Source organism: Micromesistius poutassou (genome assembly GCF_964030765.1).
Source record: "Micromesistius poutassou genome assembly, chromosome: 19".
In the NCBI taxonomy this organism is placed as follows: Eukaryota; Metazoa; Chordata; class Actinopteri; order Gadiformes; family Gadidae; genus Micromesistius; species Micromesistius poutassou.
This window is the reverse complement of record NC_140289.1, coordinates 13,820,012-13,847,235: the sequence shown is the minus strand read 5'-3', so window position 1 is coordinate 13,847,235 and position 27,224 is coordinate 13,820,012. Positions and strand designations below refer to the sequence as shown.

At 47.9% G+C, this 27,224-nt stretch overlaps 3 protein-coding genes across 3 annotated transcripts; all 3 read left to right on the top strand.

Moving 5' to 3' along the window:
• Nucleotides 1-336: 336 nt before the first annotated feature.
• On the top strand, nucleotides 337-18,230 carry LOC311363729 (structural maintenance of chromosomes protein 6). Its single transcript, XM_084483694.1, has 27 exons — nucleotides 337-394; nucleotides 731-850; nucleotides 5,418-5,550; nucleotides 5,649-5,754; nucleotides 6,253-6,389; nucleotides 6,567-6,628; nucleotides 6,715-6,795; nucleotides 6,923-7,024; nucleotides 7,177-7,296; nucleotides 7,382-7,480; nucleotides 7,773-7,919; nucleotides 8,184-8,272; nucleotides 8,382-8,546; nucleotides 8,772-8,950; nucleotides 9,216-9,417; nucleotides 11,785-11,899; nucleotides 11,985-12,139; nucleotides 12,345-12,480; nucleotides 12,572-12,652; nucleotides 12,855-13,025; nucleotides 13,250-13,387; nucleotides 13,510-13,655; nucleotides 13,971-14,096; nucleotides 15,301-15,406; nucleotides 15,550-15,702; nucleotides 16,644-16,741; nucleotides 17,794-18,230. Exons 2-27 carry the CDS (start codon nucleotides 752-754, stop codon nucleotides 17,888-17,890), a joined length of 3,243 nt encoding a protein of 1,080 aa, XP_084339820.1. The 5' UTR covers nucleotides 337-394; nucleotides 731-751; the 3' UTR covers nucleotides 17,891-18,230.
• Nucleotides 18,231-18,743: 513 nt separating this feature from the next.
• LOC311363758 (uncharacterized protein) lies at nucleotides 18,744-20,991 on the top strand (the record flags this gene model as incomplete). Its single annotated transcript, XM_084483726.1, has 2 exons — nucleotides 18,744-19,034; nucleotides 20,569-20,991. 2 exons carry the CDS (start codon nucleotides 18,744-18,746, stop codon nucleotides 20,701-20,703), a joined length of 426 nt encoding a protein of 141 aa, XP_084339852.1. The 3' UTR covers nucleotides 20,704-20,991.
• A 1,940-nt stretch (nucleotides 20,992-22,931) lies between these two features.
• Nucleotides 22,932-24,642, top strand: tmem18 (transmembrane protein 18). Its single transcript, XM_084484172.1, has 5 exons — nucleotides 22,932-23,062; nucleotides 23,198-23,315; nucleotides 23,543-23,597; nucleotides 23,835-23,928; nucleotides 24,007-24,642. The coding sequence occupies exons 1-5, from the start codon at nucleotides 22,970-22,972 to the stop codon at nucleotides 24,103-24,105; spliced, it is 459 nt and encodes a 152-aa protein (XP_084340298.1). The 5' UTR covers nucleotides 22,932-22,969; the 3' UTR covers nucleotides 24,106-24,642.
• Nucleotides 24,643-27,224: the final 2,582 nt, after the last annotated feature.

Genomic DNA, 27,224 nt, shown 5'->3' with positions numbered 1-27,224 from the left:
CTAATTTATTCCGGTCACCAATGTATGCATTGCACGGTCTTGCTGTGCGTTCAATACAATGTAAAGTTGTGTTGTCTGTTTTGGAGTTGGTTTGCTAAAGAAGCTAATGTAGCTTAACAATAACAACGACTAGCCAATGACATGACACCATCACAAAGACCAACGGGACGTCAGGAAATGACGTCACACGAGCAACTCGTGCGGGTGGTGTACGAGGCATCTGGAAAGCGCCTAAATACTGTGTTGCCAGATCGGGCAGGAATTCCCACCCAATCTGGCAACACTGGTATGTGGGTCGGTACAATCTGTTGTCCGGTCTCGCGGTATTACATCACGCGCGAATTGGTTGTGTTGTGATCGTGCGGGGGTTTGATGTCCACCAGTTCGCTGTTGTGTGAGTACAATTCGTGCTATGGATAAAACTTGATTTCCAAAGGCGCGTTAAGCGCCGAACCGGGGACAAACTGAACCGGGGACATTGGTTTTGATGTAGAAGCTTTTCGACTCGTATCCCAACACGTTGATGACCTATCGCTTCTACATTGCGATGGTCTAAAAGTCGTTTAGCAGTCGGTGTGAAGTCGCAGCGCGCCGGACGGAGTTACGTTCTGCCGCTTTAGGAAGCGACGGCCCGTCTTACAACTCTTTAGGCCACCTCGTTGTATGTTGAAACGACGAGGGATCGATTTCTTTCGTTTCTATCTAAAGATAATTTACTTCCGTGTATCAGGCAACCAACGCGCGTGTGAGGATGGCCCAGCGCAGAGCGGAGGGCGGAGCGGAGGGCGAGACCCCGCCCAAACGAGCCCGGCGGCAGCACGAGGAGAGCAGAGCCAGCCACGCTCAACAGGTACTGCAGCCAGGGGTCATGGTGCGTTCCAGATGCCTCGGACACCAGCCTTCCGAGGTCGAAGTGGGGAAATCTCCCAGCTTTCTTGCGGCATTTCTCGGAGGCACGCCCCCTTTTGGTCACGCCCCCTCGGAATTCTGGTGGTGTGTTCGAGTCTTCTGAGTTGCAATTGTGACGTCATTTCCCGGCTTGTAGCACTCAGCGTTCCCGTTGGTCTTTGTGATCGTGTCATGTCATTGGCTAGTCGTTGTTATTGTTAAGCTACATTAGCCTCTTTAGCAAACCAACTCGAAAACGGACAACACAACTTTACATTGTATTGAACGCACAGCAAGACCGTGCAATTCATACATTGGTGACCGGAATAAAGTAGCAATGTAATCAAGTGTGTAAGAGCATTTAAAATCGACATTAAAATGACCAACGTGGTACAAATACAAAGAAAATCAATCTCTTCACGGGCGCAGCCATCTTTGTTGAGAGTGTCATCAATCAGAATTCAGAGGGGGCGTGACCAAAAGGGGGCGTGACCAAAAGCGGTGTGCCTCCGAGAAATGCCGCAAGAAAGCTGGGAGATTTCCCCAGTTGCAACTCGGACAGGTGGTGTCCGAGGCATCTGGAACACACCATCAATGCCACAGAAGTCATGTTTGTTTAAGTTCGTGATTTTGAGTCCCTTTTTCTTTTATATATGTTGTATTTCCGAATTAAAATATAAAAAAAATGACCAGAGCAATGTTGCATATGCTGTTGAGTTGTGAAGCCCATTGGTCGCGTGTCAATGACGTCATTATGGTGGGTTCGAGGTGCGTGGACACCACCCGCACGACCGGCAAAGTGGGAAATTGCCCAGCTTTCTTCACTTCACCGAGGCACGCCCCCTTTTGGTCGGTCCCACTCGAGTTCAGCGAAGATGACCAAACTACTCGACAAACAAAGATGACTGTGCCCGTAATGAGATGTATTTTCTTTGTGTTTGTGCCATGTCGGTTGTTTTAATGTTGATTTTAAATGCTCTTACACACTTGGTTACATTGCTACTTTATTCCGGTCACCAATGTATGGATTGCACGGTCTTGCTGTGCGTTCAATACAATGTAAAGTTGTGTTGTCCGTTTTCAAGTTGGTTTGCTAAAGAGGCTAATGTAGCTTATGGTGCCTTCTATTTGTCCACCCGACTCGATCTGTGAGTCTGATTCCTGAGTTACGAACCGGAAGTTGCAAATAGCACACCCCAAGGTCGTAAAAACGACTCGTCAACTCGTCTGTACTCAGAGGACCTCGAGTTCAGTAACAAAGATGGCTACTCCGAGCATCACATGTAGTAAACATTGTGGTTTTCTACTATTTTAAGCACTTGTGTTTTTGTTGTAACCAAATGAAGTCGTACACATAGCACTGTATACTGTTACCTATAGGCATGTCGTTACAGTCTTATGTGTTAAATACCGCCTATTTTGTAGCTTGTGCCGCTGAAATTGGCTAGAGACGCTCCATGTTGCTATGACAACAATGCCGATTCTTGAGCAGAAAGCAGAGCTCCGACTCGTCTTGTTGTGTGCCAAATAGAACGAAAAACCCGGGGTCACTCGTTTTACGAGACGGATGTGATGTCACACCCGAGCTGCAAGTCGCGATTACGAGACAAATAGAAGGCACCATTAAAAATAACGACTAGCCAATGACATGACACCATCACAAAGACCAACGGGAACGCTAGTGCTACAAGCCGGGAAATGACGTCACAAGAGCAACTGGTGTGGGTGGTGTACGATGCATCTCAAACACACCATTAGCTCTTTAACCACTAACTTCCTGGGAAAAATAAGAAACCAGTAATGCATTGATAGGATATTTCATTATCAATCAATTTTACTATGTGCTATCAGTAGTAATTATCATTATTATGATTATGTATTTGTCTCTGTTACAGAGAACAAACCCATCTGCGATTTATAGTGTTTTCAATACATTAACAACATTTTTTAGTATTTAAAATGGGTAAATTCTTATTTCATTGTTCAGCTGCAGCATGACATGGTTTTTGCTTTCTCTCTTATCACCAACCCGTTGTAAACAGACGTGTCTCTGAAGAGCCCCTCCTTTCCGTTTGAATCACATGATGATGCACCGGAGGAAGGCTTGTGGTTGGCTTCTCCCCACAGAGATGGCATTCATTGATTTGTCAGCTTATCAGTTAATAGCTGTGTTAAAGGTCTCATTCCCCGGGAAACTGTTAGTATTTGTTCCTTTTTGAAATACGATAGGTCACTCGCAGTTGCATATGCATGCTGTGCACAGTGGCCTGTGCACAGTGGCCTGTGCACAGTGGCCTGTGTACAGGCAATCATGCACAGTGGCCTGTGCCACAGTGGCACAGGCCACTGTGCACAGTGGTACATTTGCATGTCATGAGTAAGAGCCAAAATCATGTCGTTCCTCCCCTCCCACCTCCTCCTCCACTAGAACAGAGTGAAACAGGAGCACCTCCTCCACTAGAACAGAGTGAAACAGGAGCACCTCCTCCTCCACTAGAACAGAGTGAAACAGGAGCACCTCCTCCTCCTCTAGAACAGAGTGAAACAGGAGCACCTCCTCCTCCACTAGAACAGAGTGAACCAGGAGCACCTCCTCCTCCACTAGAACAGAGTGAAACAGGAGCACCTCCTCCTCCTCTAGAACAGAGTGAACCAGGAGCACCTCCTCCTCCACTAGAACAGAGTGAAACAGGAGCACCTCCTCCTCTAGAACAGAGTGAAACAGGAGCACCTCCTCCACTAGAACAGAGTGAAACAGGAGCACCTCCTCCTCCTCTAGAACAGAGTGAAACAGGAGCACCTCCTCCTCCTCTAGAACAGAGTGAACCAGGAGCACCTCCTCCTCCTCTAGAACAGAGTGAAACAGGAGCACCTCCTCCTCCTCTAGAACAGAGTGAAACAGGAGCACCTCCTCCTCCACTAGAACAGAGTGAAACAGGAGCACCTCCTCCTCCACTAGAACAGAGTGAAACAGGAGCACCTCCTCCTCCACTAGAACAGAGTGAAACAGGAGCACCTCCTCCTCCACTAGAACAGAGTGAACCAGGAGCACCTCCTCCACTAGAACAGAGTGAAACAGGAGCACCTCCTCCTCCTCTAGAACAGAGTGAAACAGGAGCACCTCCTCCTCCTCTAGAACAGAGTGAAACAGGAGCACCTCCTCCTCCTCTAGAACAGAGTGAAACAGGAGCACCTCCTCCTCTAGAACAGAGTGAAACAGGAGCACCTCCTCCTCCTCTAGAACAGAGTGAAACAGGAGCACCACAGCATTTCTTTTCACCAAAACCGCCTCACAGGGCATTCATTGCTACTATTGATCAACGCAAAATTAATGAAAAAACGGTGCAATGACACCTTTAAGGGATCAAGACTGCAACCATTTATTATGTCGATGTAGGATAATTTTGCGATATTAGTGCCAATATTGATATGAAAGGGTTCTCCCCAACAATGCAACAGAGCTTCAGTGTAAAGCACACGGGCCAGGGAGCAGGGTGTGGGCAGTGCTGCGTAGGAGGAAGGACTGAACATCTGATCGGACTTGTTGTGTGTCTAATATGATGGGTTGTAATGAAGGCTTTTTATTAATGAGTGCATTGGAACCACGGCCCATACGTATGTTCCAGTTAAGACACACAGCCAAAAGGTGCTTCGTACTGTACAAAATTTCAATTGCACTGTTGCACTAGTGCTGATTGAGATTAGAGCACGCAAACAAACAACACTATTCTGGATGACGGATCAGCCCTTTAAAAGCAACATAATAAATGGGTACATAACCTAATTACCAGAAAAAATATTATTTTTGACGAAAGAAAGAAACCACCAATCAAAACATTGGACAATTTATTTCTAGTGAGTTCATCTTTTCAAATGATTTTGCACTCCTGAATGCGACGTGAGCAAAGGCCATGATGACTGTGGCAAAATGGGGTGAGAGCAAATCTGTTAGCGGCCACCAAATGAAAAAGTGTGTAGAAAGCCCCTGTTTCACTGGTGATCATCTGCGTCCTGTAAGACATGTTAAAGGTTAAGCCCCTGTTTCACTGGTGATCATCTGCGTCCTGTAAGACATGTTAAAGGTTAAGCCCCTGTTTCACTGGTGATCATCTGCGTCCTGTAAGACATGTTAAAGGTTAAGCCCCTGTTTCACTGGTGATCATCTGCGTCCTGTAAGACATGTTAAAGGTTAAGCCCCTGTTTCACTGGTGATCATCTGCGTCCTGTAAGACATGTTAAAGGTTAAGCCCCTGTTTCACTGGTGATCATCTGCGTCCTGTAAGACATGTTAAAGGTTAAGCCCCTGTTTCACTGGTGATCATCTGCGTCCTGTAAGACATGTTAAAGGTTAAGCCCCTGTTTCACTGGTGATCACCTGCGTCCTGTAAGACATGTTAAAGGTTAAGCCCCTGTTTCACTGGTGATCATCTGCGTCCTGTAAGACATGTTAAAAGCTAAGCCCCTGTTTCACTGGTGATCATCTGCGTCCTGTAAGACATGTTAAAGGTACATGTGGTTTCTGTGCTCAGCTCCAGATCACGGCTGAGGAGGGAGAAGCAGGCATCGTGGAGAGCATCACCCTCAAGAACTTCATGTGCCACACTCTCTTGGGCCCCTTCACCTTCGGCTCCAATGTCAACTTTGTCGTTGGCAACAATGGAAGTGAGTGCGACCCATGGTTTACAACATGTGTGCGACTCGTAGCCAAGGGTTTACATTGTCGAATGCTTCAACTAAACTGACGTGTTGTTGTGCGTCAGGTGGAAAGAGTGCTGTCCTGACGGCGTTGATCGTAGCCCTTGGCGGGACCGCCCAGGCCACCAACAGAGGCGCTTCCCTTAAGGGCTTTGTTAAGGAAGGAGAGAGGTAAAGAAAGCGCCGCAGCTCTCCAAATAATGGGAATTCACAACGCATAATGGCCTTTTTTATTGGCAATACCCCACTTTGTGATGCCTGGGGAGAGATGTTGTGACGTAAACTCCTCAATCAAACGTAAATATACCGTGACCTAGGCTAATCCAAACTTTGTTCTGTCTCGCATGACAAACGCTGTGGCAGTTTCAAACACGACAACGTCTCCACATAAGTACAACTGATCTCATTTCCGTAACACTTCACTCTTTCCATCACGGCTTCAGTGTGCTTACCGGTCAGCGCTGTTCCCAATTGGTTTGCTTCTTTCCCACGTGACAATCATAAATATTGAACAGGTTTTAATATTTTATTTTTATTATTATTTTTCAAAAATGTAACACCAGTAAAAGATCAGGGCTTTGCTGAACAGAGTCGGAAGGGGGAATGGGCACAAAGCGGGGTGAGTGATGCTGTAGCGTGTACCCAGCTTAAGGCTCATGGTTCTCCCAGCTCTGCCGAGGTGTCGGTCACGCTGCGGAACACCGGCCGAGACGCCTACAAGCTGGAGGACTACGGCCAAGCGGTCACCATAGACCTCAAGCTCACACGGGACGGCATGAGGACCTACAAACTCAAGAGCAAATCGGGTAACAACAATATAAGAAATATATATATATATATTTGCCATATACATCTGTATAAAGCATGCACTACAAATCCACAGCTAATACCAGATTCTGATCATCACTGATTCAGTGTAGTAATACTAAGAAGTCAGTATTTAACTTCCTGACCGTGGCAGTTTAAATTCTCCCCTGATATAGGCCAAATCGTGTCGACCAAAAAAGAAGAGCTGATGTCAATTCTGGACAATTTTAATATTCAGGTACAATACTTTAGTTTTTCTCTCATACTCTTAGTTCATTTGTGAATCCAGATTGACTAGTTTGTTTTTGGCAATGTACTTTTTAGGTCAACAACCCTGTGTCCATCCTCACTCAAGAGATGAGTAAACACTTCCTGCATTCTAAAGGAGAGGGGGACAAGTACAAGGTACAGGACATTCTAATATCATCACATCACCATTGACGCTCTGTGTTTCAGACTTATTTTTATTGAACATATGAATAAGAATATACGATTTCATCGCTGTTACACTTTCTCTTTTCAACCATTTCAGTTTTTCATGAAGGCCACTCAGCTGGAGCAGATGAAATTTGACTTCATATCCATTAAAACAGCCAAGCAGTTTACTGAGGAGAAAGTGTCGCAGAATGGGGAGGTGAGCACCTAACCATTTAACCAGAACAACCTGATCCATTTCTCCACGGCCACCGAGGGGGTACCGGTGTCCCGTTGGGCGCTGTGTCACCCATGAAGCCAGAACGGCCTGTCCAGCAACCTGGTGCTCAGTGGCGTATGACTGCCTTACAGTGTCTGCGGGATCTGAAGAGGACATACCTGGAGAAGGAGGACAGCTACAAGAGCTTGTCTTCGCTGGACGACATGCAGGCCAAGCTGGAGGAGCTGCAGAAGCAGATGGCCTGGTGCCTGGTAGGACTGCTGCTCTCTGGTCCCACGTGTTGCTCTGTCGTCTTGATGGGGCCGTTAGGTGTGTTCATGTTCTGTTGTGTGGCAGGTGGCTGAGATGGAGGCAGAGCTGCTGCCCATGCGGGAGAAGCTGAAGTCGGACCAGCTCTCCACACGGAAATTCAATGACAAAGTTGACGAATGGAAGGTACGACAATAGCTCTCATGGCACTATTCAGTAAATACAAGCTATTTATTTATTAACCGTATTGCCTTTGAATGACTCAGACTTTTGTTTGTGCTGTGAAGATTCTGCAATGTTGAACCCAAGTTCGCCCTGGCATTGTACCCATGTCCCATTTCAGAATGGCTCCCCTTCTCTAGTAGTTCATAAAGCAATATTTACATGGGTGTTACTAACCTCATGTTTTGGTTGGGTTATATCACCCGTAGTATTGTCTACATATAACAATCTAGTCCATTCCCTACTGTGTGCACAGAACAAGGTCACTGAGGGGGAGTGCAAATACAAGCAGATCCAGGAGCAGCTGAACGGCATCACAGAGCGCATCCAGCAGCTGCAGCCACAGTGCACCCAGCTGAAGGGGGTGGCCCAGAGACGGGAGAGCCTGCGCAAGGCGGGAGAGGTCAGTCCTGAGCCACCCTGCTGAGGCTGGGCTCTTGAAACGGGGCTCTGTGACATGTTTTATCTGTCAAACACGGACTGAGTCCTGAGGCTTTGGTTTGGTTCTGGTTTCCTTCTGCACTTTGCTAATATTAAAAAGTGTGTGTGTGTGTGTGTGTGTGTGTGTGTGTGTGTGTGTGTGTGTGTGTGTGTGTGTGTGTGTGTGTGTGTGTGTGTGTGTGTGTGTGTGTGTGTGTGTGTGTGTGTGTGTGTGTGTGTGTGTAAGGTGACCTTTCATCGATGTAAGACCAGCCTGAAGAACCTGGAGACGGACCGGGGCCAGCTGAGCTCACGGATCGAGGAGCTGAAGCTCAGGTACTTCAGCTTTCTTATTCTCCCGTTGTTGCGCGTTTGTTTCATAACTGAAAGTCGACCGGTTATGTTCTATTTGTGCCCTTCATAACCATAACCTTCATAACCCCAGCATCAGCCAGGCCAGCGGAGCAGAGAGCCAGCTGAAGGAGCGGCGCGTGCAGCAGCTGCAGGCGGAGCTGCAGGACCTGGGCCACCAGGACTCCACCCTGGGCCAGCAGATCGACCAGTACCAGCAGGCCACCAACCGGGCCAAGGAGGAGCTGGGGAAGCTCAGGTGGCCCACCGCACCGTGCTCAGCAGTCCGTGGGTGGTGGGGTTGACGATAGCGGTTACCCTTTCTGGCCGTCTCAATTGTGATCTTCATTTGGACACCGTTTTAGTCTGATGCCATTTCAGTACGATAGAGGTGTCTATCAACCAGGGCTGTGGAGGAGATACAGTGAGTCAGGAAGAGGAGCCCTTAGTGCTCCCTGCTCATGTCTTTTCCCCTCACCTCCAGGAACGAGCAGAACGTTCTCCAGAGGTCCATCGACGCCAACAGGAGGAACCTGCAGACTCTGGAAGCCAGCAGCTCCAACCGGCTGCGGCGCTTTGGCGAGCACATGCCCGGGCTGCTCAAAGCCATCCAGGACGCCCACCGGGCCGGCCAGCTCAAAGAGAGGCCCCGGGGCCCCCTGGGTAAGAGACGCCGCTGGCTGTTGGGCCCCAGATGCCCCCCGTCACTTTGAAGGAGGATCACCCATTCAATGGCCGTCTCACATGCGGCTTCACTTTGAAACCTTCAGGCGCGAAGGTGGTGATTGGACGAGGCAGCGGCGGGCTCTGTGATTGGCCCCTTGTGGACTTGGCATGATATCTTGATCAAGTCTCTGCCAAAAAGGACCTCATCCAAACACATGAAACACTTTCAGCTTGCCTCTCCCTCCCTCGGTCCTGTGTGCAGGGTACTGCATCAGCCTGAAGGACCCCGTGATGGCCCTGGCTGTGGAGGTGTGTCTGAAGGGCCAGCTGCAGTCCTTCACCTGCGACAACCACAACGACGAGAGCGTGCTGCAGGGCCTGATGTCCCGGGTGTTCCCCTCCGGCCAGAGGCCCGGCATCATCACCAGCCGCTTCCTGGACCGCGTCCACGACACCAGCAGGAGGTGAGCGCTGGTCAGAGGGCGGTGAGCGCTGGTCAGAGGGCGGTGCTGGTCAGAGGGCGGTGCTGGTCAGAGGGCGGTGCTGGTCAGAGGGCGGTGAGCACTGGTCAGAGGGCGGTGAGCGCTGGTCAGAGGGAGGTGCTGGTCAGAGGGCGGTGCTGGTCAGAGGGCGGTGCTGGTCAGAGGGCGGTGAGCGCTGGTCAGAGGGCGGTGAGCGCTGGTCAGAGGGAGGTGCTGGTCAGAGGGCGGTGCTGGTCAGAGGGCGGTGAGCGCTGGTCAGAGGGCGGTGAGTGCTGGTCAGAGGGCGGTGAGCGCTGGTCAGAGGGAGGTGAGCGCTGGTCAGAGGGCGGTGCTGGTCAGAGGGCGGTGCTGGTCAGAGGGCGGTGCTGGTCAGAGGGCGGTGCTGGTCAGAGGGCGGTGAGCGCTGGTCAGAGGGCGGTGAGCGCTGGTCAGAGGGAGGTGAGCGCTGGTCAGGGGGCGGTGCTGGTCAGAGGGCGGTGCTGGTCAGAGGGCGGTGGGTCAGGAGTGTCGAGGTGTCCCTGAGCGAACTGGACTGGATGTGTGAATGAATGGTTGCTTTGGATAAAAGCGTCTGCAGAATCCCCTGAATGTAAATGTCATGTGCGGGAAATTTTTAAATGTCACTATAGAACCAGTGTTGGGAACGTTACTTTAAAAAAGTAATTAGTTATAGTTACTCACTGCGTGTTCCAAAAAGTAACTGAGTTAGTAACTGAATTACTTTATAATAAAAGTAACTATTTACATTACTGTAAAAAAAAAAGTTGCTATATGTCAAAGAATTTAGATTTTTCTGAGCAGTTTTCACAAGTCATTTGAAATGAGTAGAACAGACAGGTACTTGTACTCGTTGTGAGATGCTTCATTAAATTAGAGTTGCTTACAATGGATGTCGACAAAGTCTTCCCTTCCGGACATAATGTACACTTGACATGCACGTTCTTGCTTTTGACCTCAATGAATTGGAAGTAGTGCTTATATCTCCACCTTGAAAATGCCAACTTTTCATCGGAACGCTCCGGACTCGCCATCTCTGCTGCTTCTTCAAATCTGTTTGGTGTGTGTGTGATGCGTGTGACCTGGCTTGTGTGTAAAAACACTGGCTCCGATTGGCTACCATGAAACATGACTCTGCCTTAGCCAATCATAATCGCTTATCTCGTTGTTAACCCACCCGGTCTCCTCACTAGCAGTATGTGTGTGGAGCCAGGGGTGCGTTCGGATTACACAGTTTATTCAATCAATTCATAGTAACGCACTGCATTTAACGTTCAGTAACGCTAATGGTGTTGTAACGACGGAAACAGTAATTAGTTAGATTACCCCGTTACTGAAAAAATAACAGCGTTACCTAACGCAGTTCTTTTAAACGGCGTTATTCCAAACACTGTATAGAACCCACTTTGATGATGAGGAGCTGTGCAGACAAATGCCACTGCTGCTGTCACCTGCTTCATTGCACTTTTTATTGCTCTTTGTGGCTTGGCTGGCGTCTGCCTCTGTCAGTGCTCCACAAGCCTGCCGTTTCGCTGCATGTCTCTGTTGAAGGTGCTGAATTACTAGGTTGTGTTCCCCATAAACGTGGTAATACATGATGGTCAACTAAAGGGCTGATTATGATTCCACGTTCACGCAACGCAATGACCACGTAGTCGCTTGGACGTAGTCGTGAGCCTTTATGGTTCTGCATGGGGTCATTACATTCCAAGTCTATGATGACCGAATACAAAACGTCTCCACTTTTTACCGATTACTAGTGAGTAAAAAAAAAAAAGGGTTCCATCTTTGAAGGCAAAAGTTACATGTTTTGCCTTTGATTTTTCACATACAAAGCGTATTTCCGGAAATGATGTAGTGAGCGGACCAATCACAGCCCTTGCGGCTGCGTTAAAGCATTACTCATTATGAAGCTCATATACAAAGACTCAGTATCACAAAGTTGTGTTAGGTTGAGACACGCCCCCCTCCTTCCCAGAACTGTTTGCACAAACCGCATTTTGTAAACCGTGTTGGATCCCTGCTGAACAGCGGCTCTTGAAACGTCTTCTGGGCCTTTGGTCTCGCGGACACACTGTTTCTGTTCAACACACCGTGGGATGGGGTCCTTTAACCTGCAGGTGATTGACCACACACCTGGGGTGTGGGTTCTGTGCAGTGTGAGGTCCGGACACTGGCTTGGTGGGCTTCATAGCATTGACCTTGTGAAAGAGGTGCCTGGAGATGTGAGGCCAAGTCTCTCTAGAACTTTGGAGAGGACCGGTATTAAATGATCTGTAGTAGACATGGATGTCCATATCTGCTCTCCACGTTCATCTCCATGCCATTGGTCCCGTTCTGTTTCTTTTCCAGGGGTGTAAACCACCCTACTTATCCATCAGTCCTGCAGTCTCTGGAGATCGAGGATCCTGTGGTGGCCAACTGCCTCATCGACCAACGGGGAATCGAGAGGATCCTACTGATCAAGGTAAACTGTCCATCACAAGCACGCTGTTAACTCATATTGTCGTCAAGGTAACCCTTTCAGCGTGTGTTGTATTTTGTTGTACTAGAACCCAGCTGAGGCTCGCGCAGTGATGGCCAAACCCCCGAGGAACTGCACTCAAGCCTTCTCTTCGGAGGGAGACACGGTCTTCGAAAACCGATTCTGGACTGCTGAACAGACCAGAGCCAACTTCCTGTTCGGGGATGTGGAGGAGGAGATCAGGTGGGATCTCTACTCCACATCCTAACCCCCAGTGCATGAAAGAACTGTCAACTCGCTGACAATGTTTACTGTTCAGTTCATATCGGGGATATTTGGTATTCTACGCTTGGTTTTAACTGCCAAACGTTAACCTTTTAGAAGGCTGCGTTGAATGCACACTCCTGTCTCTCCTTCATGGCCTCCGTCCTCCGCCCCCCTGCTCCAGACACCTGCACCGGGAGATGGAGAACCAGACGGCTCAGGTGGGGCGCTACCAGCAGAGGAAGCAGAAGGTGGAGGAGGACATCAGGAAGAACGATGACCTGCTGAAGAAAGCGCACGTGGAGCAGAAGAAAACCCAGGTGAAACAAAAGGGCCTTCTGCCACCACGGAGCTCTCATGAAGAAGGGTTCAGTCTGAAGGACCTGCTCTTCTTCTTCTGTGGTGTTTCAGGGGAAGGGCAGGAAGCTGGAGCAGGAGCTGACGGAGCTGCAGAACACGGAGGAGCCGCAGTCGGAGGACCTCCAGCCCCTGGTGAGAGACCCTGAACCACAGAGACCCCTGAACCACAGAGACCCCTGAACCATGAGGGCTGAGCCATGAGGGCTGAACCATGAGGGCTGAGCCATGAGGGCTGAACCATGAGGGCTGAACCATGAGGGCTGAGCCATGAGGGCTGAACCACGAGGGCTGGTATTGTAGATGAGTGCATCACGTGTGTTCCTTGTGTCCCCAGGAGGAGGACCTGCAGGAGATCGTGGGTAAGACCTCCTCGCAGCAGGCGCAGTGTGAGGAGGCGCGGGCCCAGCTGGTCCAGCTGAAGGCCGACTGTGAGGAGGCGGAGCAGCAGTACAGGAAGCTGAAGGAGCAGATCAGCGCCGTGGCCGAGGAGGCCGACTCCATGAAGGTACCAGTCCTGAGGACTGTATATGCTTTGTTTCTATCTACCTTTATTGGATTAAGCCTATAAACTCTCTCTTGCATATTATTTTATCTGATGGCAGCAAATGTTTGAAATCTCTCTAAATTTAAATCTCCATATGACCTTGCAACTATCCAAATGAAAGTCCATAGTCTCTGTTGTGCCTCAGTGCATCGTCTGAGCTGCTCCTCTCTGTGGCGGCCCTGCAGGAGGAGCTGAGTAAGAGCGACCAGGAGGTGATGAAATGCAAGCACCACAGTAAGCACTACGAGGAGAAGCGCAAGACCCATTTGGACAACATCCTGGCCCTCCAGGCCAGCCTGGAGGGCCAGGAGTATGAGCTGGCGGTACGATGACGAGCGTTACAAATGTTGATACAAGTAAATACGAAGGTGTTACCAGACCTAGTCTGTGGCCTCTTGTTTTAGTGTCCCAAAGTCTTAACGTTGCGTGTCACATGGTTGGCCAGGCGTCAGTTACCATGGCAAAAGAGATCTGTCCAGAGCGCCTTGAGGTACGCCGGACGGCCAAGAGTCTGGACAGCGAGATCAGCCTCCTCAAGACCAAGATCAGCACCCAGCAGGCCCAGCAGGGCAACCGGGAGGAGATCGTCAAGTACGTCCTGCCCACAGCCACCGGACCTTATGCCTTTGTCATCACAAAGGGCTGTCCTATTGTTCGGAATAGGATTTAATCCATGACCAAAGATAACTAAATAATGTATTATAATGTTCTGTCATCGTTGGTAGAGCACATTTAAGACTTCCAGGGTAACCATTGGCAATGGATTAGATTAGTCTTTAAGTTGTCATTATTTATTTAGATTATTTCTGTTTGCCTCGTCAGACAGCTATTGCATCATCAGTTTTTCAGATGTGCATGAAGCCCTTGTTTCCGGTACCAACGGTGTGTTCCTTGTTCTGGCACCAGGCAGTACAAAGAGGCCTTTGAGAACTACAAGGACACGGCCCAGCAGATGAAGTGCCTGAAGAGCTTCATCAGGACCCTCAACCAGATCATCACGGACCGCCTGAAGGCCTACAACTCACTGCGGAGGTCAGCTCCCCTCCTGCTGCTCTGTCCTCTGGGGGAGAGGGGCGGCTCTCTCTGACCTCTTCAACCCCAAATGACCCCTTACTGGGGTCAGCCCCTACCCCCAATTTGAAAGAAAAATGGGCACCATTTTGTTACTAAACATGGTGTCATCATATCCATTTTTAGTAGCTATGAGAGGGTTCCAGAGGAAAGAAGTCCTTCAATCAGAATACATGTCCTTCAGCGCTATCTGGTGGCTGTATGGTGCAATTGCGATTGGTTGGCTCATATCTTTTAATGGCGGGGTCAAATGTCCAAATGTTACAATGGGTTCACAAGATCGCCACCTGTTTGTCTCATCTAATTTGCATTGGATTCATGTCTTTATTTGGAGATTTCACACACTGACGTGACTTTAGTGAGAGCCAGTGAGTGAGTCACAGCTCATCTAGGTACTCCTCTATTGGTAGCAGTCCCAAGTCCGGCTGACCCTTAGCGCCTAGAGACTCGTGTTCTTGAATGTTGATATGGGGCCGGACAGGTCGTCGTCCAACTGTAAAGACCAGGCAGCATAATAACCAGATGAGGATGACACTCAACCTTAAACAGATCTGCCCTGCTCTGCCTAGTGGTGCTATCCTTTGGGCCTTTCGTGCTGGTACGCCGACCTGCGTGACGAGAACGTGACGTAGCTTCCAGGCTCTCTGCCCACCTTAAACGTGCTCCAGTAGTCTTTTGTGTGCGACGAGTGGGAGAATAATGGACGCCTGGAGGTGGTAGCAGTAGTAGCAGGCTAGTCATTGTTGTTAGCAACATTAGGCTCTTTAGCAAACCAGCTCGAAAACAACTTTACATTGTATTGCACGCACAGCAAGACCGTGCAATGCATACATTGGTGACCGGATTAAAGCAGCAACGTAACAAAGTGTGTAAGAGCAGTGTACATCGACATTAAAGACACCAACGTGGAACAAAGAGAGAGAAAATACATCTCAACTTTATTAATTAGGGGCGCGGCCATCTTTGTTCGTCGAGTGTGACGGGGATCGCGACCAGGGGCACTGGTCGGATCCTGAGGCGTGCCTCAAGGCCGCAAGAAAGCTGGGAGATCACACTGGGAAGGTGGGAGATCCCACTGGGAAGGTGGGAGATCCCACTGGGAAGGTGGGCGTGCCATAGAAAAGGATCGCACCATAAACCTCTCTCCCTACCGCCCCGTCTGCAGGATGCTGTCTGCTCGCTGTAAGTACTACTTTGATAGTCTGCTGTCCCAGAGGGGCTACACGGGCAGCATGACCTTCAACCACAACGACGAGACACTCTCCATCTCCGTAAGAAAGCTTTTTCCTCTCCTTTAAAACTCTCTACCTAGAGGAAAGGATATCTTTAAAAGCGTCCTCTTGTCTCTCTCTCTCTCTCTCTCTCTCTCTCGCTCTCGCTCTCGCTCTCGCTCTCTCTGTGTGTGTGTGTGCAGGTGCAGCCGGGCGAGGGAGACAAGGCGGAGCTGAGTGACATGCGCTCTCTGTCGGGCGGCGAGCGCTCCTTCTCCACCGTGTGCTTCGTGCTCTCCCTCTGGGCCATCACCGAGGCCCCCTTCCGCTGCCTGGATGAGTTTGACGTCTACATGGTAAACGTTACCGCGGTTCATCTCCCACAGCGGGCCAAGGCCAGGAATATAGATCTATAGAAACACACTGGGCCTTCTTGTGTATGCACGCGTTGCCGTGCACTAGAGTATTACATCATTCATGTTCTACAGGTTTCTTTCTAAATATCAATAAAATTGTGCGGTACTGAAAACTTTTTAGGACACGTCGGCCAGCAAAATATTTGTTTAATATTGGAGTATGATCAGGGGAAAGTACAGACAGCAAAGTTACCAAGGATACATTCAGTGAGTGGGTGAACAGGATTCTTATAGGGAAACTTCAACCTCGTGGGTTAATACAAAGGTGAGTGGAGTGACCATCGTGGAGAGCTTAGGATTGGCGGGAGAGGCCAAGTGAGTTCTATACTATGGGGGAAGCGGTGGAGTATCAGACTTTGTGGCTCCACTGGGACTTTCTTCACTCCTGTCAGAGGAAGGGCGCTATCTCTTGGTACAGGGAGAATGTATACAATTCCTTTTTAAATTGACTAGTAATTATATAAACAAGGTTAATATCATTTGTATATAACTGTAAATTATAGTTATGATTGATATTTCCACGATGGGTACTAATATGTTTGAAACCTTGTCCAATTTGTAAACAAGACTAATCTGAAATAAATTGTCTCTCAATGAGCTAAAATAGACTGTAATATAACAAATAAAGTAAGGGGTAAGAGTGTGTTGTGTGACTCAAGACAAGTGACGAGACTTGTCTTGAGTCAAGACTTCAAGTGGGAAGTTGTGTTTTATCCAAACATTTGGCTGGAGCCTTTTGGAAGAAGAACAACAACATGTTATGAATGCTTTCCATGCCTGGGGTTGTATTGTAATATATCGTTATTATAAATAGAAAGTTAGTCTCTAGTCACTCGCTCTGTCCTATATTAATTTCTGTATAAACGTGTGTTAACTTGTAGGATATGGTGAACCGCAGGATCTCCATGGACATGATGCTGAAGATAGCGGACAGCCAGCGCTACAGGCAGTTCATCTTCCTCACCCCACAGAGCATGAGGTGACCCAGGCCTCCGCTTCACCCCGTTCACCCTGACCCCCAGACTCTGCATAGCCACGCCCCTCTCACGCTCTTATTGGGTGTCATAGGTCCTGGTACTTAATGTACACACTTATTGGATGTCGTACTTAGTTATAGTACTTAGTTGTGTAGTATCTTATCCTACCTATCTCTGTTGTGTACGGGGAATGGGTTAACCTAGTGATGGTTAGTGCATATGAGGAATGGGTTAACCTAGTGATGGTTAGTGTATACAGGGAATGGATTAACAGTGATAGTTTGTGTATACGGGGAATGGGTTAACCTAGTGATGGTTTGTGCATACGAGGAATGGGTTAACCTAGTGATGGTTAGTGCATATGAGGAATGGGTTAACCTAGTGATGGTTAGTGTATACAGGGAATGGGTTAACAGTGATAGTTTGTGTATACGGGGAATGGGTTAACCTAGTGATGGTTTGTGCATACGAGGAATGGGTTAACCTAGTGATGGTTAGTGCATATGAGGAATGGGTTAACCTAGTGATGGTTAGTGCATACGAGGAATGGGTTAACCTAGTGATAGTTAGTGTATACGGGGAACGGGTTAACCTAGTGATGGTTAGTGTATACGGGGAATGGGTTAACCTAGTGATGGTTAGTGTATACGGGGAATGCGTTAACATAGTGATAGTGCTTGGCACTTGGTTCTATGAACATCCTTACTGTACCGACAGTGATATATTGTTGTTACTCCTTCTTCTGACAAATGTACTCATTGTAAGTGGCTTTGGATCAAAGCGTCTGCTAAACGCCCTCAATGTAAATATTGCACACGATTAGGAAATGGTTAGTGCTTAAACCACCATTGTGGATAATGTCAAAGTAGTCATGTTATTATTACATATATTATCAATTTGTTTTGATGGTTGTATTCCAGCTTGCTCAAAGGCTACTTGCAAGATATGAGGGCCTGAATGTGCAGTTCTTGTTGAGGCCTTCAGAGACTGAGGCCCCCTCAGTGATCACTGCTCCCTCACCTCCTCTTCACTCGTTCTCTTTGTTGTTTCCCAGCTCGCTTCCTGAGAGTAAGTTCATCCGTATCCTGAGGATGAAAGACCCGGAGCGGGGGTCCCGCGACCAGGGCTCCAGCCGGGACGACCCCGCATAGCGGGGGTCCCGACCAGGCGTCCAGCGACCAGGCGTCCAGTGACCAGGCGTCCAGCGACCAGGCGTCCAGCGACCAGGTGTCCAGCGACCAGGCGTCCAGCGACCAGGCGTCCAGCGACCAGGCGTCCAGAGACCAGGCGTCCAGCCACCAGGCGTCCAGCCTCAGGAAGCGGCCCATGGGCCGATCACTTTGAATGTTGAGCAGTTTTAAATGTTCCTCAGTTTGTCGTTACAAGTTGCTTTAGAATTTAAAGTTGTGTATTCTGTTTAATTTAAGTGGCTTACAAGTTAGCTGGAAAGTTTCAAATAAAATTGTAAAATAAATCTGGCCCCTCACTTTATTATTGTTCTGCATTGTTTTTGTTCTGTTTTGATTTTAACATCCCTTCAGAGATGATAATAAAAAATTTCCATAAATACACATTGAGCAACAGGGCATTAACTTTCATACTGGTATTTGTCCAAGTTAGTAAGAAAGAGGACTGTGCCTTTAAGGTCTGAAATGAGCCCTGAGTTCCTCGACACACCCACTCAGGGGCACAGAACTTAGCCTGATAAAGTACCTCCGACCGGCCCGTCTCCATCCACTCCCCTCCGGAGTCACCAGGGAACGGCCCGTCTCCATCCACTCCCCTCCGGAGTCACCAGGGAACGGCCCGTCTCCATCCACTCCCCTCCGGAGTCACCAGGGAACGGCCCGTCTCCATCCACTCCCCTCCGGAGTCACCAGGGAACGGCCCGTCTCCATCCACTCCCCTCCGGAGTCACCAGGGAACGGCCCGTCTCCATCCACTCCCCTCCGGAGTCACCAGGGAACGGCCCGTCTCCATCCACTCGGAGTCACCAGGGCCTAGATGAAGCCAAAGTCTTTTGCCACACAGCTGTTTGACAGGAATGTAGAGTCATTGGGTCTGAGGGCAGCGAGCTACGAGCGACAGGTAGACGGAGCAGACCTCCAGGGGCGCCCCGCAGCCCCCGACGGCCGGCAGGAGGAGACCTCCGGGCGGCCGGCCAGGGGCCTCAGAGACGTTCACCTGGCCTTCCTCTCAGAGCGCTACCAGCCTTTGGTGGATAACGAAGCAGAGCAAGAAGCTAGAGAAGCGAGGAGGCAAAAGAAAAAGGAGAAATACAAGAAAGTAAAGAAGGTGAGAACTGAGTGGATATGAGATAAAATATTACATTGTAAAACCTCCAGATACGATTAACTATTGAGTATCAGTGTCAATGTATCACCTCTTGTCTACTGCTTGTGGTCTTATTGTAGCCTACATGCTTCCAATAAATAAATTATAAATAAATTAAGTCGGATTGAAATACCAATGACTATAATCAAAAATGAAAAAATATTTACAATGCATTTACCATTTTAATTTTGTTTCAGAGTAATTCAATCATTTTCTCGTGAATGAAGTTTCGTAGTGGACAAAGGCATGTGTTTTACAGCAGATCTCAGATCACAACCATTAACTCAATTCAACTAAATAGTTTAATCTGTTCATAAGCCCACATTTAATCTGTTACACCTATTAATACCAATTATTAAGTTCTATCGCATTAGAACAACATGGTGTTGAGAAAATGCTGGGAATTTGGTTTAAAAGTAGAATAACAGCACATGTGAGGGCCGCCTGTTCACTGACATGTTTGACAGCTCAAACATGTCATCTGCTATAACATGTCATCTGCTATAAACATGTCATCTGCTATAACATGTCATCTGCTATAAACATGTCATCTGCTATAAACATGTCATCTGCTATAAACATGTCATCTGCTATAGGCCTGAGCCGATAGCAGATGATAAACCTTGGCCAAACATGAGGTGCAGAAACGGTGAGGACATCATCAAATGTTGATATGTTCATTAACAAATGAACACTTTCAAACTCAACATTATAAATCCCTGATTGACTCTAAATGAAGAGCACAGGTTATGTTTGGTTTGTTTCCATGCCTTCAGAGGAGGCTTCCTCTCCGCTGGACAAAAGCCTCCCAGTACTAACATCCGGCTGCTATTGTGTGGACCAGCTTCATGTTTATGACAGGAAAACACTCACTCCCCCGCCCCACCACCAGCACACAGGAGGGAGTGAGACAGGTCCACAGAGACCTGTCTCACCCCCCACCACCAGCACACAGGAGGGAGTGAGATAGGTCCACAGAGACCTGTCTCACCCCCCACCACCAGCACACAGGAGGGAGTGAGACAGGTCCACAGAGACCTGACGGTGTGACGGTGACGGTGACACGGTGTGACGGTGTGACGGTGACGGTGTGACGGTGTGACGGTGTGACGGTGACGGTGTGACGGTGACGGTGTGACGGTGACGGTGTGACGGTGACGGTGTGACGGTGACGGTGTGACGGTGACGGTGTGACGGTGACGGTGTGACGGTGTGACGGTGACGGTGTGACGGTGACGGTGTGACGGTGACGGTGTGACGGTGTGACGGTGACGGTGTGACGGTGTGACGGTGTGACGGTGTGACGGTGACGGTGTGACGGTGTGACGGTGTGATGGTGTGACGGTGTGACGGTGACGATGTGACGGTGTGACGGTGACAGTGTCACGGTGTGACGGTGACGGTGACGGTGTGACGGTGTGACGGTGACGGTGTGACGGTGTGACGGTGTGATGGTGTGACGGTGTGATGGTGTGACGGTGTGTCTGCGTTGCAGAGGGCCGGCCGGGCATGGCGGGGCGGCTGGAAGTGTCTCATGTTGGGTCTGCACCACTTCGCCCTGGCCTACACCACCCCCCTCACAGCGGCGGCCACCTGCTTCATCCCCGAGTTTCAGCCGGGCAGAGGATGAGAGCGCTGCCATAGCAACACTCAACATGAGCCATAGCAACACTCTCAACATGAGCCATAGCAACACTCTCAACATGAGTGTCCTCTTGAGATTGAAGGAAAACTTTTGATTAAGTTTGTATACGCTGTTTTGATGTCATACCTCTTGAATATACTATTGTCACATTCAAATGTATTAATCTGTGTTGATATAATTGTTTTACAATGTGTTGTTTTGTGAAATATTAATTTAAATGCAAAATAATTCAGAAGTATCAGAAATCTGTCAAGTTATTTAGAAGTTGCCCCATGTAACTGAGTTAGGGTAACTTAGTGCATCCATAGCTTCTCCCCAGTGCAGTGAGGGTTAGGGTTAGGGTTAGGTTAGGGTCAGGGTCAGGGTTAGGGTGAGGGTCAGGGTTAGGGTGAGGGTCAGGGTTAGGATGAGGGTCAGGGTTAGGGTCAGGGTTAGGTTAGGTTAGGGTCAGGGTCAGGGTCAGGGTCAGGGTTAGGTTAGGGTCAGGGTTAGGATGAGGGTCAGGGTCAGGGTCAGGGTTAGGTTAGGGTGAGGGTCAGGGTTAGGTTAGGGTCAGGGTCAGGGTCAGGGTTAGGTTAGGGTCAGGGTCAGGGTTAGGTTAGGGTGAGGGTGAGGGTGAGTGTTAGGGTTAGGGTTAGGGTTAGAGGTTAGGTTTTTATGTATTGTTCAGCTTGTGTTAGTCAAAATGACTCTGGGTGCACTGGCACATCATCCCCCATACCTTTTATTTCATTTGTATATTTGTATATTTTTTTTAAATATTTTTTTCCTATCTAATTGTTTTTTTGTGTTATTTTTATATTTTTGTTGTTTTTCACTTTAGGTTAAAAAAAGGTGGGAGGAGGGAGCAGAGCAAGGGACATCTTTAGATTGACGTTGTCATTTGTTAAGTTGTGTTATAGCGCCCCCAGGAGGTCAAATCAGAGCAGGTCAGCGCCGGAGCCGGTGGGGCCTGACGGGTCCTAGAGGGGCCGCGGACGGGGCAATACAAAAATAAAAGTTATAACACGATAAATAAGAAAATAAAAGTCTAACTTACAATAAACTGGTTGGAAAGGATGCGTTTGTCTCTCTCTCATACACATGAAGATGGAATAATTCATGGTAAATAAATAAAATACATAAAGGGTTTAAAAGGAGAAGGAACAGGGGCACATTGCAAGGTTTTAGGAAGAATGCAGGTGCATGCAATAAAAATCCACGTTAAGAAGGAGTATTAAAAACCACAGAGTGAAGAAGTGGATAAAAAGCAGGTACGAATAAATAAGAATATAAATAGTAAAATAAGGACAATAACAGATAATTCATAGGTAAGATAAATAAATAAAGTTCCACACACACACACACACACACACACACACACACGCACACACACACACACACACACACACACACACACACACACACACACACACACACACACACACACATTGGGCACCCCAAGATAAAACTCCAACCAGAATAAATAAGTAAAGACTTTAATAAAAACGGTGCATATATAAGTACATAAAAAATAAGTGCTGGAGGGTAAGAAAAAAGGAAACATGCAACACAATAAAACACATTCTGGACCCGTCGCCATACAGGGGGACCCCGGGGGGGGGGACTCCCCTCTCTCGTTGGGGGTGAGGGTACTTCATCATCTGTTCAGACGCTCTGCTGTCCTCCTCTGGTTAAAGCCTCTGCTGTGGAGAGAGGGCGCTTCAGACCAGTGGAGAGGGGGGCCCGCACCAGGGGGCCTTCATGGTTCAGACCAGTGGAGAGGGGGGCCCGCACCAGGGCGCCTTTAGGTTTCCGGCTCTTTGGGTGGGGGTCCACAGTAGAGGCCGCAGGTCAGTGGAGCTGTACCAGTCCGGGGCGGCGGTGGGGACCGGGAGGGGGAGGAGGAGTCTGTACCGGGTGTGTCCCCCTCAAACAGGAAGCCCCAAGGCAATAGCAGGTTGGTTGATCAATATGATCGATGCGTGGATCTTTTTTTTTGTGTGTGCTCGTGCCGCCCCCCCCTGTAATGCCGCCCCGGGCGTCTGCCCGTATCGCCTGTACCTAAAACCGCCACTGGGTCGAGGGCTTCAGGGTGCAGTGAGGGTTAGGGTTAGGGTTATGGTTAGGGTCGAGTGCTTCAGGGTGCAGTGAGGGCTTCAGACCAGCAGGGGGGGCTTCGGGTGACGTCATCCTGTGCGCCCGTATAGTTTCATTTCCGCACTCTTGTTTACCCCAGGCATCCAACACTAGCGAGTGTGACTTTATAAAAATGACACACCAGAAAGTACACAATGCCAGCTCAATTCCTATAGATGGTTTCAGTAATGTGAGGATAACGTCGATATGGACGTTTCTTATGTCGGTAAGTCTTGTTTTAAGGATGGGTTTGTTCAGAATATCACGACCAGTGTGCCATTAGTGGTTCGTGGTAGTTCTCTAGTTCAATGGGCTGTCGGTGCCGTATCGACACGTTGTTTTTGTGTGGTTCGTGTCGTAGGTCCAGTGGTCGGAGCCCTGGCTGCTCGGGCTGCTCAGCTTCCACGCGATCTGCCTGGGATCCACTCTGTTGACGTGTCGCTTCTACCGGCTGCAGATCTGCCAGTTCCTGCTCATGGGTGAGTGGATGAGCAGGTCGGCATTCTGCGGGATTATTCAATCATAGTTCATATCTAAATACTTTGTGTGTGTGTGTGTGTTCTCCAGTGAATGAGTAGGCACCTACGTGTATTATGTGTATATGTTTTTTTAAGCAGGATATATCATTTAAACAGCCCAGAATAAAGCCTTTCCTGTTGAATATTGCGTCTGATACTAACATAGTTGTATACGTCTTTTTTCATAGTTGCAATGGTTTATAGCGCTGAATATCTGAACGAGTTGGCAGCCAATAACTGGAGGTAAGCTGTTACAAACACGAGAAGAGGACCTTGAAAAAATAATCGCATATTAAATCGCAATCGCAATATTGAGGGGGAAAAATCGCAATTAGATTATTTTCCAAAATCGTTCAGCCCTAGGGGAGATGCCAAAGAGGAATGTTTATTAAACAATCCTAATCCTCCTACAAGTAGGGCGGCCTGTGATTGCAAAAAATGTAATGCCATAATTATTGACAGATGATTTATTCTTCACAGGTCGTTTTCAAACTTCCAGTACTTTGACTCCACGGGCATGTTCATATCTCTGGTGTTCTCCATCCCCCTGCTGCTGAACACCATCCTCATTGTGGTCAGTATTGTTATCTCACCACTAATGCTCCCAACCCTAGCGTATGTTAAGCCTGTATGTGCCCGTGTCTGTTTCTAGGTGGTCTGGGTGTACCGGACCTTCTCCACCATGACTGAACTGAAGACCCTGCAGCTCAAGAGAAGAGCCCTCAGAGAGGGCAGGAAGAAGACGGAGTGATTCCCAGCTGCTACGGAGATGTTACTTGAGACTGCGTGGCCCCCGGTTCTGGACGGGTGGGAGATGGGAGAGACGCGTTCCACAAAGCAGTGGGACCCAAAGCCTGTGTTGAAAAAGGACCACATGCAGTTTATTGTGGTACCAGAACTGTAATTGACTTGACTACAAGGTCAACAAAGGACACGGGCTATAGGGTTTAATGGTGGTTTTATTTTGGATTTTTTCATTAGGTGGACGGCCTCATCCTATAAAAGGATTTCTTAAGAAAAGGACTTTGCTTTTGTATAATTTATTGTATTCATGTTTTTCTTTTAAACCATTATAATAAAGCATATGGGTAAATATGATTTAATGACTAATATTCTGCTACTGTTACTTAATCAAACTACCGGAACATGCCGCTACCGTAACAGCCCCTCTAGTGGAGGGCCGTGTGAACAACATGTGTCCTGAGCGCTGAACCAGAGCCCGCTGCAGAGGATCAGTCTCCACGGACGGAAGCAACTTGAGAGTGAATCCTAAATGAGCCTTCATGAGCAATACTAACACAGAACAGAAGAATCGGGATACATGGAGTCAATGACACATATATTTCAGACTTGATCAATATCCAGAAAGCCTCTACGCACTAATGATGTTGGAAGATTTGTGTGGATCCTCTTTTTGTAATTTGCTTCATTTAAAAAAAATCTGGCCTTAACTGCACCACATAACAAATATATGGTAAAAATAGCTTTATTTATTATCTGTTTCCACAAAACAAATGTATCACCACCATTTAACAAATATGGTGATAGTATCACCTATACAGAGACTAAAATCAGAAAACCCTCATATAGTAATATCTTGCTTTGCTTGTCAACAATTATTGTTTTCTTACCGAGCAGATGGGACAGATCTGCCGGAGGTCAAGTGATTTCTGTCTGAGAATGTTTGGAGGAGCTGAGCAGCATTAAGAGGAGCAACACTGACGCTGATTTAACTTCTGTTTTCTCATGGCTCAGCCTTTATCTCTACGGCCCCAGAGAGGACTGCAGCTGGCCTCTTTTCTTTCTTATTTCTCTCACTTGTTTTCCCAGATGCGTTCGGTGTTGCCCGTCCTCCCTGGTGCATCGCTGCCGACCTGAGTGATGGAGTTATCTGTGGAGGAGTGCGGCAGGAAGGCTCTGACACACACACACACACACACACACACACACACACACACACACACACACCTCCCCCGCCTGTCATCCGTCTATGGTCCTGGGGAATGGGAGTCTGCCTGAGCCCAGTGTTCCCAGTGGCTTCGGCCTGTGACCCGTATCCAGCTCTGAAAATGATTGCGACCCCAACTTTCACTTTAGATGCATTTACTTCCACATCAACATCAACATGCAGTGGTAGAAATGGGATCATACCGCCTTACTGCACACACTAGATTCAGATTCAGATTACTTTATTAGTCCCAGAGGGGCAATTCGGTTTACAGCCAACCCATCCATTAAGGGGATGAAGTGCATTAGTATACAATGTTAAAAGTAATAAAATAGAAAAATAAATAAAGTATTGCAGCAGTCATCCATCAGCTAGAGGGCTTTAGCCTTAAAGATTGTGTGCAGGTTAAAGCATTGCCTGTGAGTGTCATGAAGCATTGAATGCATTGCAGTTGTCAAGGACCAGTGTGTTCTCATAGGGAGTTTGAGCAGACACGTTCCATTTGGGAAAGAGATTGAGGGAGATTGTGGAGGGAGACAGCTTTCAGCATGGTACAAAACATCCACAGCTCTGAACGTGTTCCAGGGCATCACTGCTGAATTTCATGGGAGTATTGAGTATTAATGGAGCTTTTGGCATGTGCCTGAATTTTCACTCTGCTTGCAATCTGGAAATCTGTCCTACCCCACCCCCTCTCCTGGAGCAATAATGCAAAGCAATGGGTTTAATTAATAATTCATGTTTTTTGCTATGGATCCTGTCTGTGACAAAACAAGACACAATTCATCTCCTTGGTCCACACGGTCTGCTGCTGGAAGTCCTTCCATGTATGAGGGGTCTTAGTGCAGCGTGTACATTGAGGTATGCTTTGACTCTTCAGGATGGGCTCAAGCCAGACAGGGAAACTATGTGCAATTTGTGAATCTCATTCTATGCCGGCATCTGTAAGCCATCATCAGTAAGCAAATCCTTTTGTCTTTCATTAAGCCCCTTTCTGAATAACATGCAGGGAAGAACTCACTTAAGAATACCCAGAAAGCTGGACACATTAAAGACTACCCAGAAACGTATCTGATTCATGAGTGGTTTTAAAGTGAATGACAGAACTTTCCCTTTTAAACAACACAACATTTCTGTGTAATGTTCAGGGCACTATTTCACTGCATTTCCAGGTTAACCGGATATGTTAAGTCAGAAATCAGGAAAAGCAGAGAATGAGTCAACTCCTGCTCTGAGCCTCACATGAAGCAAGCCTGGGGCCCGCGCCGGGGGCCCGCGCCGGGGGCCTGCTGTACCAACTAACAATCCCAGGAGATACTTTTGTTAGCTTGCTTCACTAACCCTAAAAAACCCAATTACACATAATTGCGTATTCCCTTGAATTAAAAGATGGAGAGGCTGCTCAGTGTTTCTGGCTGTGGGTTGGTCTCTGGGTTAGTGGGCCCAGCCCCCGTCCCCCAGTCCAGCCCCACTCCAGCCCTCGGTGGTGAAAGGTTCGGTAGCTAACTGCAGTCTTGTACCACAAAACAAATGTGTTGTAAGCCGCCATAACCCTGGCATTGACCTCTGACCCTAACCCTTAACCTAACTCATCAACCATATAATAACAACTGAATCATTTTTCAATACAAGTAAACAATTTGTGTTTGTGGATCATGAAATATTCTGCGGATGTCATTTTACAAACCACAGGAATATGGAATGCCATTTGAGTCAATATTAAATATATAAATATCTATGAAAAAGATAAATGAGGAAATAAATATATAAAGTATAATTATAGTATAATTTATATAATTATAGAAATGTATCAATATATTGAATTATATGTTTTTTTATCATGTTTTTTTCAAAACAACTTATTTATTTCAGGGAACTTTTATTTCATCATGGCACATTTATTTATTTAATGCCACATTTAT